The 15,101-nt window shown below is 37.7% G+C and overlaps 1 protein-coding gene across 1 annotated transcript in view; it reads right to left on the bottom strand.

Annotated features, from left to right (window-relative positions):
- Nucleotides 1-4,457: 4,457 nt before the first annotated feature.
- mtmr9 (myotubularin related protein 9) overlaps nucleotides 4,458-15,101 on the bottom strand; it is an 89,325-nt gene continuing 78,681 nt past the window's right edge. The window contains exons 8-10 of the mRNA XM_059981654.1: nucleotides 14,617-14,837; nucleotides 9,990-10,141; nucleotides 4,458-7,316 (exon numbers count right to left, since the gene is read on the bottom strand). Coding sequence (XP_059837637.1) covers nucleotides 7,153-7,316; nucleotides 9,990-10,141; nucleotides 14,617-14,837 — 537 coding nt within the window. The 3' untranslated portion in view covers nucleotides 4,458-7,152. The remainder of the gene's footprint in view (nucleotides 7,317-9,989; nucleotides 10,142-14,616; nucleotides 14,838-15,101) is intronic.

Here is a 15,101-nt window from a genome sequence, read left to right as displayed (position 1 = left end):
TAGAAGTGTAGTGCAATCACTACAGTAAGATGTTCTAAAGGGGTTGTCTATTGGTGGGTCCTCAGGTGGCTATGGAGGTCTTTCTGGGATCCACATATTCTGGTGTATTGGGGGCAAGAGAAAGTGGTTGGGTCTTTTGGTTGTTGTTTTTCCTTTTGCAGCTGCTACTTGTTCTCTGTAGAACTGTGGAGGTCACTGTCAAGTAAGACAGCTCCTCTTTGAACAGATTTCCTCCAAGTATATCTATTATGTGCAATATCTTCCCAGTTTTTGGATGTAAAGTTAAATTTCTTTGGGCTGACTTTGTTGTTATCCTTGAAGCCCAGCGAGGGCAGGGATCTGTTTGGGGAGAAGTGAGTTAAATAGTCTGGATGGCATGACCTAACCATTGGAGTTGGTTTTGCTTTATTGTGGTGGATATGTCATTCATGTTGGCCTCCTTCAGTATGCTGGTGTCAGTGCATTTATCCTTCCATTTGATGCTAAAATCTTTCATAAGGATTGCTGGTGGTATTGTTTCAGGGCTTTCAGGTGCCAACTGTAGGTTGTCCACAATTCAAAGTTGAAAGTTCAAAGTAAATTTATTATCAAAGTACATATATGTCACCATATATGATCCTGAGAGTCATTTCTTGTGGGCATTCACAGTAAATAGAAACACAATAGAATCAATGATAAACTGCACAGGACAAAGGCAAACACAACAAACACTGCAAATACAAAATAAGGAGAATAAATAAATAATAAACATCAAGAATGTGAGCTGTAGAGTCCCTAAAAGTGACTTGATTGGTTGAAGAATCAGTTCAGTTTTAGGGTGAGTAAAGTTCTCCCCTCTGGTTCAACAGTCTGATGGTTGAGGAGTAAAAACTGTTCCTGAACCTGGTGATGTAGGCCTTGAGGCTCCTGTACCACCTTCCTGATGGCAACAGCAAGAAGAAAGCATGACCTGGATGGTGGGGGTCCTTGATGTTGGATAACGCTTTCTTGTGGCAGTGCTCGTTGTAAGTATGCTCATTGGTGGGGAGGGCTTTACCTGTGATGGACTGAGCTGTATCCACTACCTTTTGTAGGTCACTCTGGCCATGCTAGTGAAATATTTGATGTGCTTCTCTATTTGAGCAAACAACTGTAAGTCACTTACAAGACGTTAAAGATCAGCCACATGGGATAGGTCTGGAGTCACACTGTCAGGGCAGAGATGCAGCTGAAGCTGATACTGCTTCACAACTGCAGTGAGAGTCATTTCTGACCTTTGCTGCTGTCTGTGTGGAGTTTGCACACTCTCCCTGTGATTGGATGAATTTCCTCCCACATTCCAAATATGTGTGAGTTGCTACATTCTGAAGTAAAACATTGATGGGATGGGGGAGAATAAAATAGGATTATTGATGGTCAACACATGACACAGTGGGCTGGAGCCTGTTTTGATGCTGAATGAATAGAAGGACAGCACATTGCCTCCCCTGAAGGGTATGAATGAATATGGTGTTTTTTAAAAATATAAAACCTCAGTGTTGTATTGTGGTAATCATTCCTAATCCCTAATTCCTAACAGTGCGACTTTGGTTTAGGCATCTGGATTACTAATTAATGACAGCACTAGTTTGCCCTATGCCCAGCTCCCTCCTGATTCTGTAACCTTCTCCAGCTCCACAACCTCCAAGAATTCATCACTCCTCCAATTCTAGTCTCTCACAAACCTTGAATATAACCAGCACTCATCATACATGTCTTCAGATGCCAAAGGTTCCATAAGCAAAGTTTTTCTCCTAGAAATTTACTTTTTATGATAGTTCTTCAAATCATCTTTCTGATTAATGCATTGGTGAAGGCTGGCCAAGATCCTGGGACGAAAAGGTTAATGTATAAGAAGTGTTTGATGTCTCTGGGGCCTCTACTGATTGGAAATCAGCCCCATACATTGATGTAGGAAGGATGACTGTTCTATAGACCAAAGTTTCGTTTGGACCTATTCTCCTGTGGGGGCATGCTTTATTCTGATTGTTGAAAGCCACTTCCGTTGTGATTGGTTAGTTTAGAAGGTGTAGCTGCTTTTCCCATTTGATAAGATGCCTAGTGTCCAATTTTAAATGTCCTGGGTAAATAAAATAGTACATGGAAGGGGCTTGCTCTCTTCTTCCTTTGTTTTGGGTGAGACCATTGGGAAAGCATGCTCTGGGTGCACTTTTAAACAAGTACATTTCTTGAATGTATGTATGTTTGTTGAGTATTCAGCTTTGTAGTGTGTGACTTGGGGGAACTTGAATGTTTGGTCTAACTTTTGTTTGTAAATAAATTATTAATACACCTATTCAAGGTCAGTGCATTTCCTTGTCTCGCTTGCTAGACATTGAACATTATACCTATAGGTTACGGTCTTGAAAGACTCCTTTCCTTAATTTTGCATAGTCACCACTAGCACTACTCAGGAGCTGGTTGGTCTCTCAGTCGATGTCATAGAGAAGTGACTAATTGATGTTAATTTAGGAGGAAGCTAGTAAATATAGGAGGCAGAAAAAACACACAGAGGACACTTAGGTTAGTATAGATAGAAACAGCTTCTATCATCAGATTTTTTAAATGCTTCCCCAAACCCATAAACACTATCTTGTTATTCTGTTTCTTTTTGTGTGCTATTTATCGATTGTGTAATTTAGTAATTTTATGTCTTTGCACTATGCTGCTATCACAATACAACAAATTTTATGTCATACAAGTCAGTGACTATAAACCTGATTCTGATCTATTAGGCTGAATAGCCACATTTTGTGATGTGAAATGTTGTGTTATTATATAGTCCTTTATATCTGGGATGTCTTATCACTCAGGATTTTTCTCATAGTGCTATCTTCAAATTAGACTAATTAAAGTTAACACTTAGAAATCAATGCTAGTCATAGGAGAATAAGGAAAAATTGAGGGACGTACACATAGGATAAATGCAAGCAGGCTTTTCCCACTGATGTTGCATGGGACCAGACCTAGGTATCATAGGTTTAGGGCTAAAGGTGAAATGTTTAAGGGCCCTCTTCATTCAGAGGGTGGTCCCAATGTGGAAGAGCTGCCAGCAGAAGTGGTGATTGTGTGTTCAATTACAACATTTAAGGAAGTTTGGCCAGGTACATCTGGGAGGGACATGGAGGGCAGTGGTACATGTGTGTTGATGGAATTAGCTAGAAAACAGTTTGGCATGAACTAGATGGACTAAAAGACCCATTTCTGTGCTGTAGTACTCAATGACAATTAAACTTGGGGGAGGTGCAAACACAACTTACTTCAGTCCTGGGAGCAAGTGTCATCCATCTGTTACCTGCCACTCACAGGAGTCGTAGGGTCGCCCTTCCCCATAAGCTGTACATTACTTCCCCCCAACACACAATGATGGTTTCACAGCCCCACACTTTAAATAACATGCACTTCCACCTCGTGTTACCATTGGTGTCTCACTGCCATTTCTCTCTCCCCTTTTTGACGAATGACAGCTGGCAGAGTTAGTCAATGTGAGAAGGAGAGAGAAGAATCAAAATCAGGTTTATTACCACTGATACACGTTGGGAAATTTTAAGGTATGTTCAGAAATCTGATGGAGGCACACTCTATAAAGCCAATGTAGGGAGGACCTTATTGAATGAATACTATTGTAATTTACAAGCAGAATATTAAAATGACTAATTACAGTATAACTTATGAAAATATTAATTCAATTTTTGCATTAAATTAACAAAGCTTTTAGTTATTGCTTCTCTTCCTTAGTATAACCTTGAGACATTTAATTTTATAACATGGTTAATAATAGGCATTATAGTTTATTCAGTCAAGAGAAGCCAGGCAGGCAGAAGATTCAAGGATATGTGCAAAGCATTGTCAAAGAAATGCCTCATCCACTGTGACTTCTGGAAATCTAATGCCAATGAGTACTCAAAGCAGAGAAGCATTTGAGAGGAGACAAATGCTGAAACCATGCATCATAAGCACACAAAATCCATTGTGAGTAGCAGAAACAGAAGACAACCTCCTAAATTACTTACCTCTCCCATCTGTGCAAGTGTCTGTAGTTCACACAGTGGCCTTATCAGGTAGCTCAGAGCCTGCAAAACCAGAGTGAAATTAAGTCCTCAGTGATCCTGTTAGTTGATATGTCGTGCACGTTAGTTCATATGAAGAACAAGTTAAATCAGGTGTCTAACTTATTGTAGACCATCTTAAACTTCAGTGCCATATAGTTGAAATTACAGTACATCAGATTTACAGATCAGAATGCAATAATTAAGAATTAGTTGTTTAATTATTAATAGGACTGAGAATTCCCATACTGATAGACGGGGAGTCATGGGACCCAGAATTTTAAACAAGAAATGTAACCCCTGATCGTGATTTTAAATTTCATTTCAAAGAGTCAAAGTAACGCAAATGATTTTGTTGAAAATAAATATGAATGAACACAACAGCTAGGGTCATGTATTTAAAACATTTAATGCCAAAAAATTACATTTCAAGTCAATGCATGCATAATTTAGACAGTACTTAATTAAAGATAACAGTTCACACAGCATAGATTGTACTTTGAAAATTTTCATCCTCTTATGTATTGTATGTTCATACAAGTAAACATCTGGTTAAATTTGCAGAAAGACTGAAGTTGCATTAACTTCAACTATTGCATCACCTACATATCATCTGGATCACATAATCATAGATTGAAATCAGCTGTTTTTATATACATGCACTACATTGGTCATACAGTATTATTAAATGATTTAACAGTATTTCTGGTTTTAGCATAAAATGTTTCATAACCATAAACATTGACAGAACATTTTAATGCTAATTACTCCAGTCCATGAGAGATTAATTATTGAGAAAAATTACACCCATTTCAAGATTCTCTACTGTCTCTAATAAGCAAGTTCCTACTACAGAAGGTCAGAGGCAACTATCAGAACAGCAAGTCATACTTTCCTGATACAATCTAAATGAATTAGCATTCACATCATCTATTTCAAAATCATGCTGCCACTGGGAAAAAAATATATTCCCAACTGTTCTTGAAATGCATCCATCTTTAATGGAATATAAATGCAGAATGTGAAGTTATTTTGTAAAAACATTTAATGTGGTTCATATTGCAAAATTGTATCAGCAATAGTCACACTAACTTTAAAAGTTACCTGACCATAGACTCTACTGTAAGCTCAAAACTGGCATAAATTGAACTGGCCCCACAAAGGAAGAGGCCACTGTTTCCCCTCTTGGATGAGATGGGATTTCAAGTTGAAGGGTAATGGGTTGTAACATATAAAAAAACACTCACTTTACAAGAAAGAGGTTTGAAAATGTTATTAGTATCTCATTGTTCTATTAATGTGACCATATTCTCTCATACTTTCTGGATCCAAACTTTCTAGAACTATAAGCATTTATTTAATTACACTATTTTCAGAATATTGAAAAATAGTAATTTGACATAGCGGTCAAAACAATTTCAAAAACCTCAAAGGACATCTCTGATATATTGGACTTTGTGTTCCCCTCTAAAATATCCAGTTTTTATAATGTAGTGTAACAAAGACAGAAATATACTTTTAAAAAGCTGTCAAAGTATCTAAACAAGTATTTGCATAGAGATGGAAAGATGTATTGTGTCATGATTTCCTACATTGATTTCTGAACTTTATCAGCAACAATTACTTCAAGATCATTTCAAATGATAATTTGCAAAGGAACAACGCCAAAGAATAACAAGCAAACGCAGGTTAAAATTTCAGCGACTTTGCAGGTGGAAGGTTAAAGTGCGAGTCCAACTAAAGACAGGAAATGATGCATATAGTGTATTTTCAAATCCTCTTAACTACAGTTTCTTCAGCAAAATGATATACTTGAATTGTGCAACTTGGTGGTCTGTTACAAAAAAGCAGCCACTAAATTTTATGAAGATATTCTACTTAGAATAGTCCTGGAATTCATTTAACATTTACTATGTCAAGTTCATAGAGCAAGTTACCACCATATGATGATATAACTGAAGTATATTCTTCATAAAGTGCAAACAACGGTTTCACAATCCAGAAATAGATTACATCCATGTATTGATGCCTTGCCCTTTGAAGAGCAATTCTTAATATTCTTGAGAGGAACTTTTGGTGTCTAATTTTACTGTTATTGTCATCTGCTGAATACAAAAACTTTCCATCTTTGCAGCTAGCTTGGTCCTCTTCCATTTCAAACTAAAATAAGCTAACCATTTCATTATAAGTGGACTTACAGGAATAATTTACATAATTCACCTCAGTCTGAAAAATCTTATTTGTCATTGAAAAGAATCAGAATAGAGCTCATCATTGCCTCCGATTTGTTCCCTATTTTAGTATGATATCCAGCAAATGAGTCTGAACATCCATCAATAGCAACCGTTGGCAGAAATCATTACCTGCGACATACAGTATGTGCAATATTTCTACATGAGTAAGTTTCAGTTACTGGTGAAAACATTATTTCCAAAGAAGTCATTTTTTTCCCCCAACCAAAGTAGAGATAGGTTTAAGCACAATAGCTAACAGAAGTATCAAACTCAAATTAGTAATTTTCTCTGCATTGGCCAAAGATTTGCAGCCTGAAGTACATTACCTACCTTAAATTATACTCCCCCTTTGAGATACATATTACCTCATGTCAAAATATGTCTCTAAAAAGATGCTGCTTCTGAAAGTTAATTTTAAAATTAAACAATAGTTTAGTTTAACAAGTTCTCAATGTGTTAATATTTCCATAATTCATTCATCCTTCTGATTCAATAATTTCATTGTTTAACTGTTCCCATAATCAATGATTTGCTCATACTTTCCGTAAGGATAGGGCCTAGTAAATACTTATACATTATTTATCTAAATAATTTATCCTGAAACTTGATGGTTAGCAGCTCTATTTGCAAATCTTACTTTAAAACCATATTGAAAAATATTCCTCCTCAAGAGTAGTTTTCAGGGCAATTGAATTATTACCATGTAACTAAAAGTTAGGGTTTATCTAAATGTCCTCTTCCTGTAGATAAGTTGATGTTTAAATATATTTAAGGATTAACCCATATGCAGCATTATATACAAAGTATTACTTTTTTCAATTGAGTAAAATGCAATAATTGATAAATATTTTTCAAGGACTTTCAAGTTCTCCATCTTCTGTTTGTAGTTCAGCTAACTGACGTCGAAGTACATTTACTTTTGCCTGTAAATCCTTATTGTACTCAATAATATGAATTATTTCATCCCAGGCTTCATCCAAATATTTTGACGAACGACTCCATCGGAGAAATACACCTAGAATTGAAAATTTAGATAAATATCCTTTAAGATATACCCAATCTTCTTTGTAAATTCCGGTTCAAATATCTACAGCAATTACATCATGAGAGTACAAACTATAAATGACTACACAGAGCCGAACCATTTTAATCTGGATAGACTTTTTTTTCTGTCTTCTCCGAAAGACTAAACAACACCTTTCCACATCTTAGTGATGCTTCTGCTACAGGCAGGTGATGTACACTTCCTTTGGCCATGTGGAATTACTGTACACGTTCAAGGTACTTCATGGGAGATTTAACAAAAAGAGATTATTGGCCACAAATAGTAAAACAATTCAGTTATCTGGCATTTTACTAACTGTTATTTCAAAGGAAACAAGGGGGCTGATATTGGAGCAGTCTTGAGGAAGCAGACATACTGCTGTTGAGTTAACCAGATTATCTGATAAATAGTCTTCTACCAAATGAAAGAGCTTCATCCACAAGATCACAAAAGGACTTAAAAGGTTGAATTGTTTAAAAATAGAGCTAAAGGCCAGCAAGTAAAATTGATTAGGTTATGGTGAATGTTAGAATGCAGGAAGAATTTTGGATATCCTTGGAGTATAAAACAAGTACCTGGCCAAGAGTACTTTGGAATAATGTACAAAAATTTGCAAAAGATTTCATTGTATAAACTGATCTGTAAGTGATGTCAGTTTTCCCCCCTAATTTACCGAGATATCAGTACTACTGATAGATGTTACAATGGCCTTTCATCTCCCAACTGGCCTGTCCCTGGGTGTGTCTATACCTTGCTAATAAAGGACTTGCTAAACCAGGATTGACAACCTCACTGTTTCAGATTTGAACTGAGATACTGCTTTTGGAAAGCTGCTCCAACTGTTTTGATTCTGTCCTGTTCTAACACACAGGAAATGCCATTCAAAACAATAGGGAATGATCTCAGTATGAAAAAGTGCATTCTTTCCTGAAGGACTGGGTGGTGATTTCACCTATATACTGTCCAAGATAGCCACAACTCTGAAAGGTAGATTACTGACAAAGTCAATTAATATTAGGTGTGCTTCTCTCACCTTTTACTAGTAACCCAGGACTGCATCAGAATACAATTCAAGTGATAACTAACAGGTAAATTACAATGAAGATAATTGAAAGTAAATCAAAAATATAACCTCTGCACCATGATATAATTAATTAATTCTTTATTTAAATCCTTTCAGCTCTGCGTGCAACAAATAATGCTGATAGCAATTCTATAATCTAGGAGCAATCCTGTCTGTACTTAGTTGCTGATAATACTCAGTAGCCACTTTATTAGGCATCTCCTTTACTGCTGCTGTAGCCCATCCAATTCAAGGTTTGACGTGTTCTTCTGCACACCTCTATTGTAACACGTGGTTAATGTTACCTTCCTGTTTGGTAGCCGCTCCCAGTCTGGCCACTCTCCTCTGATCCCTCACATTAACAAGGGATTTTTACCTACAGAATGATTGTTCACTGAATGTTTTTTTAATTTCACACCATTCTCTATAATCTATAGTGACTGTTACATGTGAAAATCCCAGGAGAACAGCAGTTTCTGAGATAATCACACCATCCTGTCTGGCAGCAATAATTATTCCATGGTCAAAGATCACATTTCTTCCCCATTCTGATGTTTGGTCTCAACAACCACTGAACCTCTTGACCATGCCTTCAGGCTTTTATGCATTGTTACTGCTATGTGATTGGCTAATTAGATATTTGCCTTAATGAGCAGGTATACAGGTATATCTAATTATCTAATATAGTGGCCACTGAGTTTTAAAAAGAATAGAAAATAGTGGAACCACTTAGGTCGCACTGAGTTTATTCTGTTCCTCTAGAAAGGCTAGATATATATGCTGATAGCCTGCTGAGTTTTTTTTTACCATTTTTATTTGTATTTCTAATTTCCAGCATTTTTCAATTTACCACTGGTAATACACTTTTAAGAATCCAAACTATTTAAAATCCTTAATGTAGTAATGTGTTGGCGCATGGCCTAGTGGGCCTAGTAACCTGAAGGTCACTGGTTCGAGCCTCAGCTAAAGCTCAAGCTGCATGGGTCCTAGTGCCCTTCCCTTGGACAACATTGGTGGCGTGGAGAGGGGAAGGTCTGCAGCTTGGGCAACTGCTGGTCTCCCATACAACCCTGCCCAGGCCTGCGCCCTGGAAACTCCAAGCGTAGATCCATGGTCTCTCGAGACCGACGGATGCCACCACTAGTAGTCCATGGTGGGAACTGAATGTGTTTCTGGACTGATCCTCCAGGATTCTGGTTTACCAGAACAGTATTACTAATTATTAATTATAAATATTTACTTTTATTAATGAATTAACCTGGCAAGAAATCTGCTTAAAGTGCATTACATTTGCAAATATCAACACCCTAATTAAGCAAATTTAATCCTATGTCCCAATGAATCCAGAATAAATGCAATGCCATACAACTAACTTTAAAACAAGTGGGTGTACATAAAGAAGTGAGTGACTATGTTTAACCTCTACAAAGTCATCAGAAATATATATAACAGTACAATATTGTGTTAACACGACTATTGGTGTGTGAAGTAAGAGTATCTGCTGAACACTCCCAGGAAGTGGGCAATCCTTAAAAACAAACAAACTGAGGAAATCACAATCTGGAGAAGAATAAAATCACCTTCCCAAAGCTGTAAACTTTGTGGTGCCACTGAAGGCCAGATGACTAAGCTGTTTGCTTCGTAGAGAGGGTTTAAGTACTTTTCCAGCTCTTTTGGTCTATTCACCCAAGACCATAGAGAGACAGTTTTCTGCTGAAGCTTCAGTTTGCGCCTGGACCAATAAAGAAAAATAAGTTTCAGCATCTTTCTGTGTAAGTAATCAAGTAATATAAATTCATATTTACCAGCACCTAGCTTTAAGTAACACAAATCAAATTATTTGGTGTTCCAATATAATCTCACTCATATCGCAAGACAGCACATCTTAACTCTGACATCTGAAACTGTTCTCTGTCACAACCTCTTATGGCTTGCATTTAAGTTACCAAAAATAATCTGGAAGCCTGGATGAACAATCCATAGAAATTCCTCAGAATTTGGTACACCAATAGAACATACAGCACAGTACAGGCCCTTCAGCCCTCCATGTTGTGCCGACCCATATAATCCTTAAAAAAAAGTACTAAGCCCACACTACCCCATAACCCTCCATTTTTCTTTCATCCATGTGCCTGTCCAAGAGGTTCTTAAATACCCCTAATGTTTTAGCCTCCACCACCATCCCTGGCAAGTCATTCCAGGCACTCACAACCCTTTGTGTAAAAAACTTACCCCTGATGTCTCCCCTAAACCTCCTTCCCTTAATTTTGTACATATGCCCTCTTGTGTTTGCTATTGGTGCCCTGGAAAACAGGTACTGACTATCCACCCTATGGGAAGAAATAGCCTTGAGAGTTCTCAATAATGATTCTAGACTCACTGCATCAGGCCAAACATGAGCACATATACCTCCTGATTATCGGTACAGTCCTTCCTCAACTAATGAGCCAGTGCTCCATGTCGGACAACACTTGGAAGCATGGAGCAGCAGAGGGATGAAAATGCATTGTTTACTACAAAGAATGGTTTGACAGACTCAATACTGGCAGACTCCTGAAGACCTTTGTTATCTATCAGGGTATGTAGCAAATAGCAAGCAATACAGCATAAGGGTTAAACCGTCTTGACTTCATTCCACCTATAATGGATTTATCCATCTACAGAGGAAGGGATCATCATGTAATCTTTGTGAAGATAAAGTCTCAGCATCACACTCAGAACGTTCTTCTATTGTGTTATACTGATATTGTATCAAATGGAATAGACTTAGAATGGAGCTGGTTAAAAACGGGCATCCAAGATAGTTAACCATCAAAAGTAGTAGGAATGAATACCACCGTAACCTGTATACTTCAGTTCCTCACTACTACTTCTACCAAGTCCACAGATCAACCCTGGTTCAAAGGGGAGTGTAGAAAGACCAGCCGAGGGCAACACCAAGCTTACCTAAAAATGAGGATGTGACAGCCTATTCAACTGCCAACTGGAACTTTATTTAAAATGAAAATTAAAAAGCTTCTACCTTAATCTTAAATGTATTCCCCATCTTTATGTATAGTATGCACAACTACATTTTAGTTTCCTTCCACTATGTGGCATTCTTTAATGTGATTGCCTGATAAGCCAATTTAAATATCTTCTGCTGCAGGTCAGTGAATTTCTTGAGCTGAAGTCTGAGAGCAACTGACATGTGAGAAAAGGATGTCCAGACCAAACCAAATGCAAAATTGCCGTAGCCACCTGTTTGAGGTCAGCAACCTGTGCTGTTGCTGGATTAACAAAATCCAGGACATCATGTCATAAAATTAGAGACTGATCTTAGCTGAAGATACATACACAACATGAAGATAATAAATATTACTTTTGATGGATTACTAGATAATTACTGTAGTTGTAGAATTTTCTTGGACATTTTAGGTAAATTAGTTTTATAGCAGCTTCTAAATCTCTAAAAAAAAATGACTCCCTGTGGAGGAAGGAAATAATCACATTTTCTTCCACTGACCTAATAAACTTCAAAACCCAAAATCAGAGAGAAAATTTAGCATGGTAAATGCTAATATTCATCACATTCCTCCTCTCTAATTAACTCAAGGAACTGAATCATATACATATTTAGTGTTTTTATTGGAATACCATTTACTAGTAAGGGTAACATGCTATCATAGTGCTTAGTCTAAAAATCTCTAGACCTGTACCAATACTTCTCGTTTCAACTGTGAAAAATTACAGTCAAATACTAGAACCACTTCATCAGCTTAGACTACATTGTGGTATGTGTGCTGAACAGACCTGTGGAAATGGGGTCCAGAGCTGCGCCCCCCCACCCCCCTGGGAACTATGCTGCTAATGAGAGAGAGAGATGCTACAGATAAGAGAGAGAGAGAGAGAGAGAGACGGATGATTTATGTATTATGGCTTCTTCACTGATTATTTACCTTTTGATAAGAGGACGCTTCTTTGCTCGTTAACATTCCTAACGAGACAGCAGGAGTGGCCTAGTTGGATGGACATGGATATATTGAGTTGATGAATGGCTGATACCCCGTCAGTGGGGATAAAAGACAGGTCTGGGGAGACACCCTTACACACACCAGTGGACACTGAAAAAGTGTTGTGCACCCACACAAAGGTGGGGGCCTAGAAGATCGGTTCAGAAGAATCGGTCCGGTGTACAGTGGATGAAGGCAGACCGGTGGGGACTTGTGTGTGTGTCCACCCTGGCCTGGGTGACAAGTCCACCACCGAAGAACAGTCTAGCCTAGAGCAGAAGGGTCATAACCAATTACCCCAACGGTACAACGGAACAAGACGACAGAAGGTTTGCCTGCTGCAGCTTCTCAACTCTCACTCGCGCTCTCTCTCTCTAACAATTGCAACACAACTACCTCAGAACGAACTGAACTCTATATTCCCTTATGACTATTCATTTACCCCTAGACTTTGATAGAGCTTGTTTTTTTACTTTTGATTCTTATTCCTACACTTGTTTTTATTATTGCTAACCTGTTTTATATGTATATTTACATTATTGATACTGTATTGCTTAGTTTACTAATAAACACCTTTGGTTACAGTACCACCAGACTTCAACGTATCCTTCCATTTCTGCTGGTCTGTTAAATCAGTTACGGGTACGTAACAATTGTAAGAAAAAAAACATTGCCCAAAGTTTCTTAAGTAGATGTGATCTGTGATCTTGAATTCATAATATTTTAATTATCCCTGTTACAAGGTCAGTTTAATTATGATTGAATGACCTGGAAAAGGAATCAAAATGGAAGGTCAAGTATGATGATCATGTGAAAAAAATACGTGGAAGGGAATGTGCCCCCAGTAGAATAATACAGTTTTAAGAAAGGAATGGTGATAATGGCAGGGCAATGGGATAGCAGAATTCTCTCAAAGAGAAAGGGTGAAATGGCCTTTCTCAATGCTGACAAGTTCAAGGATTTAATTTTATTTGCCTGATTTACTATTCAATAAGATCACAGCTAATCCTTCACTTGAAAAGTATTTCCTTCCTTCGACTATAAAGTCTGTTCCCACATGGACTTCAGTAAATGGGAGTGCAGAGATGTTCTTAACCCCAGCGTCTGCCAAGCAACAAGGCCTTCAGACTTAATTGTGCCTGGAAATAAACATATTGTGCCTCTCCAAGTATACTGTTTCTTATTACCACCACATTCCTTTTCACTTCCCTAATTCAAATGACCTCCTATACTATAATAATTTGCTCAATCATACTCATGTGTCCAATTAACCTACCAACTACAGTAGGTCTTTGGAACATGGAAGGAAACCGCAATACCCAGCAGAAACCCATACAGTCAAAGGGAAAATTGTACAAATTCCTTACAGAGGGCGATAGAATCGAACCTGGGTCGCTATTACATTTCCAGCATTGTGCCAAACAATACACTACCAATACTGCAATCAGGGAGTGTTGTGCGAAAACCATGCTCCTCTGAAAGATGGCATCAAGGACACTGCTATCCTCTCCTTCACGGGACTCGTTCAATTTCTTTACCAACTTCAAACCCAAACAAATTTCACTAACTAAACCACAGGTAACACCTATTAAAACTCAAGATAACTTACTCTTTTAAATGATTTGCCTAACACACCTTAGTTAATATAGTATCCACTACAAAATGTAAATACTTACCATTAAAATCTACAGCTATCAACAAACTACTCAAAACATTAATTAGTTGCTACAAAAAAACCCCGAATACTGCAAAGATACGCTCATTTTGGGTTAACTTTAGAAAACCATACACATTAATGATCCGATCAGAATTAAAATATAGTGTCTCCAGTAAACCAATGGACTGAATGCCATTATTGCAACTCTGAAGCCTGAACTAAAGTGGTATCCAATCACTTTAAATACATCCAGGGGAGGAATGGATTATGTGCAACAAAACTCAAGGTAGAGTCAAGGACAGATAATAAATGTAATGTTAGCAATGCTCACAATTCACAAAGGAAGAAACAAAAGGTGAAAAAGAGAACTGTAAACAGCAAACCCACTCCACAAAGATACATTGATCACTTGGCCACCAACAATGGTGAAGTTGGACTTTCTTGTTCTCATAGTTAAAAGAAATATATGAAAATAGGAAACGGGACGATTCCAGGTTGTGGGGAACAGCTACTCTTTGAGGAATGCAACAAATTATTTCCATCTCAAGGGCCACTCACCTTTCATTTTCATTGTTACCCAAAAAGGTCCCAAACTGGGAGGCATAAGCGTGTTCAAATAACACAATTAGGAACTGTTCATTAAACTCAAATGAACATGGAAATTGGTGCTGGATCTGCCAGCAGCAATCCAAAAAGAGGAGAAATGTAGGAGCTTCATTCTTCTGCTTGGAATTAGAATAGGCAGACTGAGCACACCGTTGCTGGAATGGATGGCCAGCCTAAAACAAATAAGCAATATCAGTATAATTATTTCAGGTATTAAAAAATCTTCTCTTAAATGCAGAAGGTAATAAGGACATCAAGCCAAGTTCTGCCAGCATTTTGTGTTTTTATTTATTTCCAGCATCTGCAGATTCACTCGAGCAACCAACATTCATGAGAACAAAGTAGTAGTACAAATCAGGTCTGCCTTTCATAGAAACATAGAAAACCTACAACACAATACAGGCCCTTTGGCCCACAAAGCTGTGCCGAACATATCC

This window comes from Hypanus sabinus, chromosome 10 (assembly GCF_030144855.1).
Source record: "Hypanus sabinus isolate sHypSab1 chromosome 10, sHypSab1.hap1, whole genome shotgun sequence".
Classification (NCBI taxonomy): Eukaryota; Metazoa; Chordata; class Chondrichthyes; order Myliobatiformes; family Dasyatidae; genus Hypanus; species Hypanus sabinus.
This window is presented reverse-complemented; position numbering and strand designations above follow the sequence as displayed.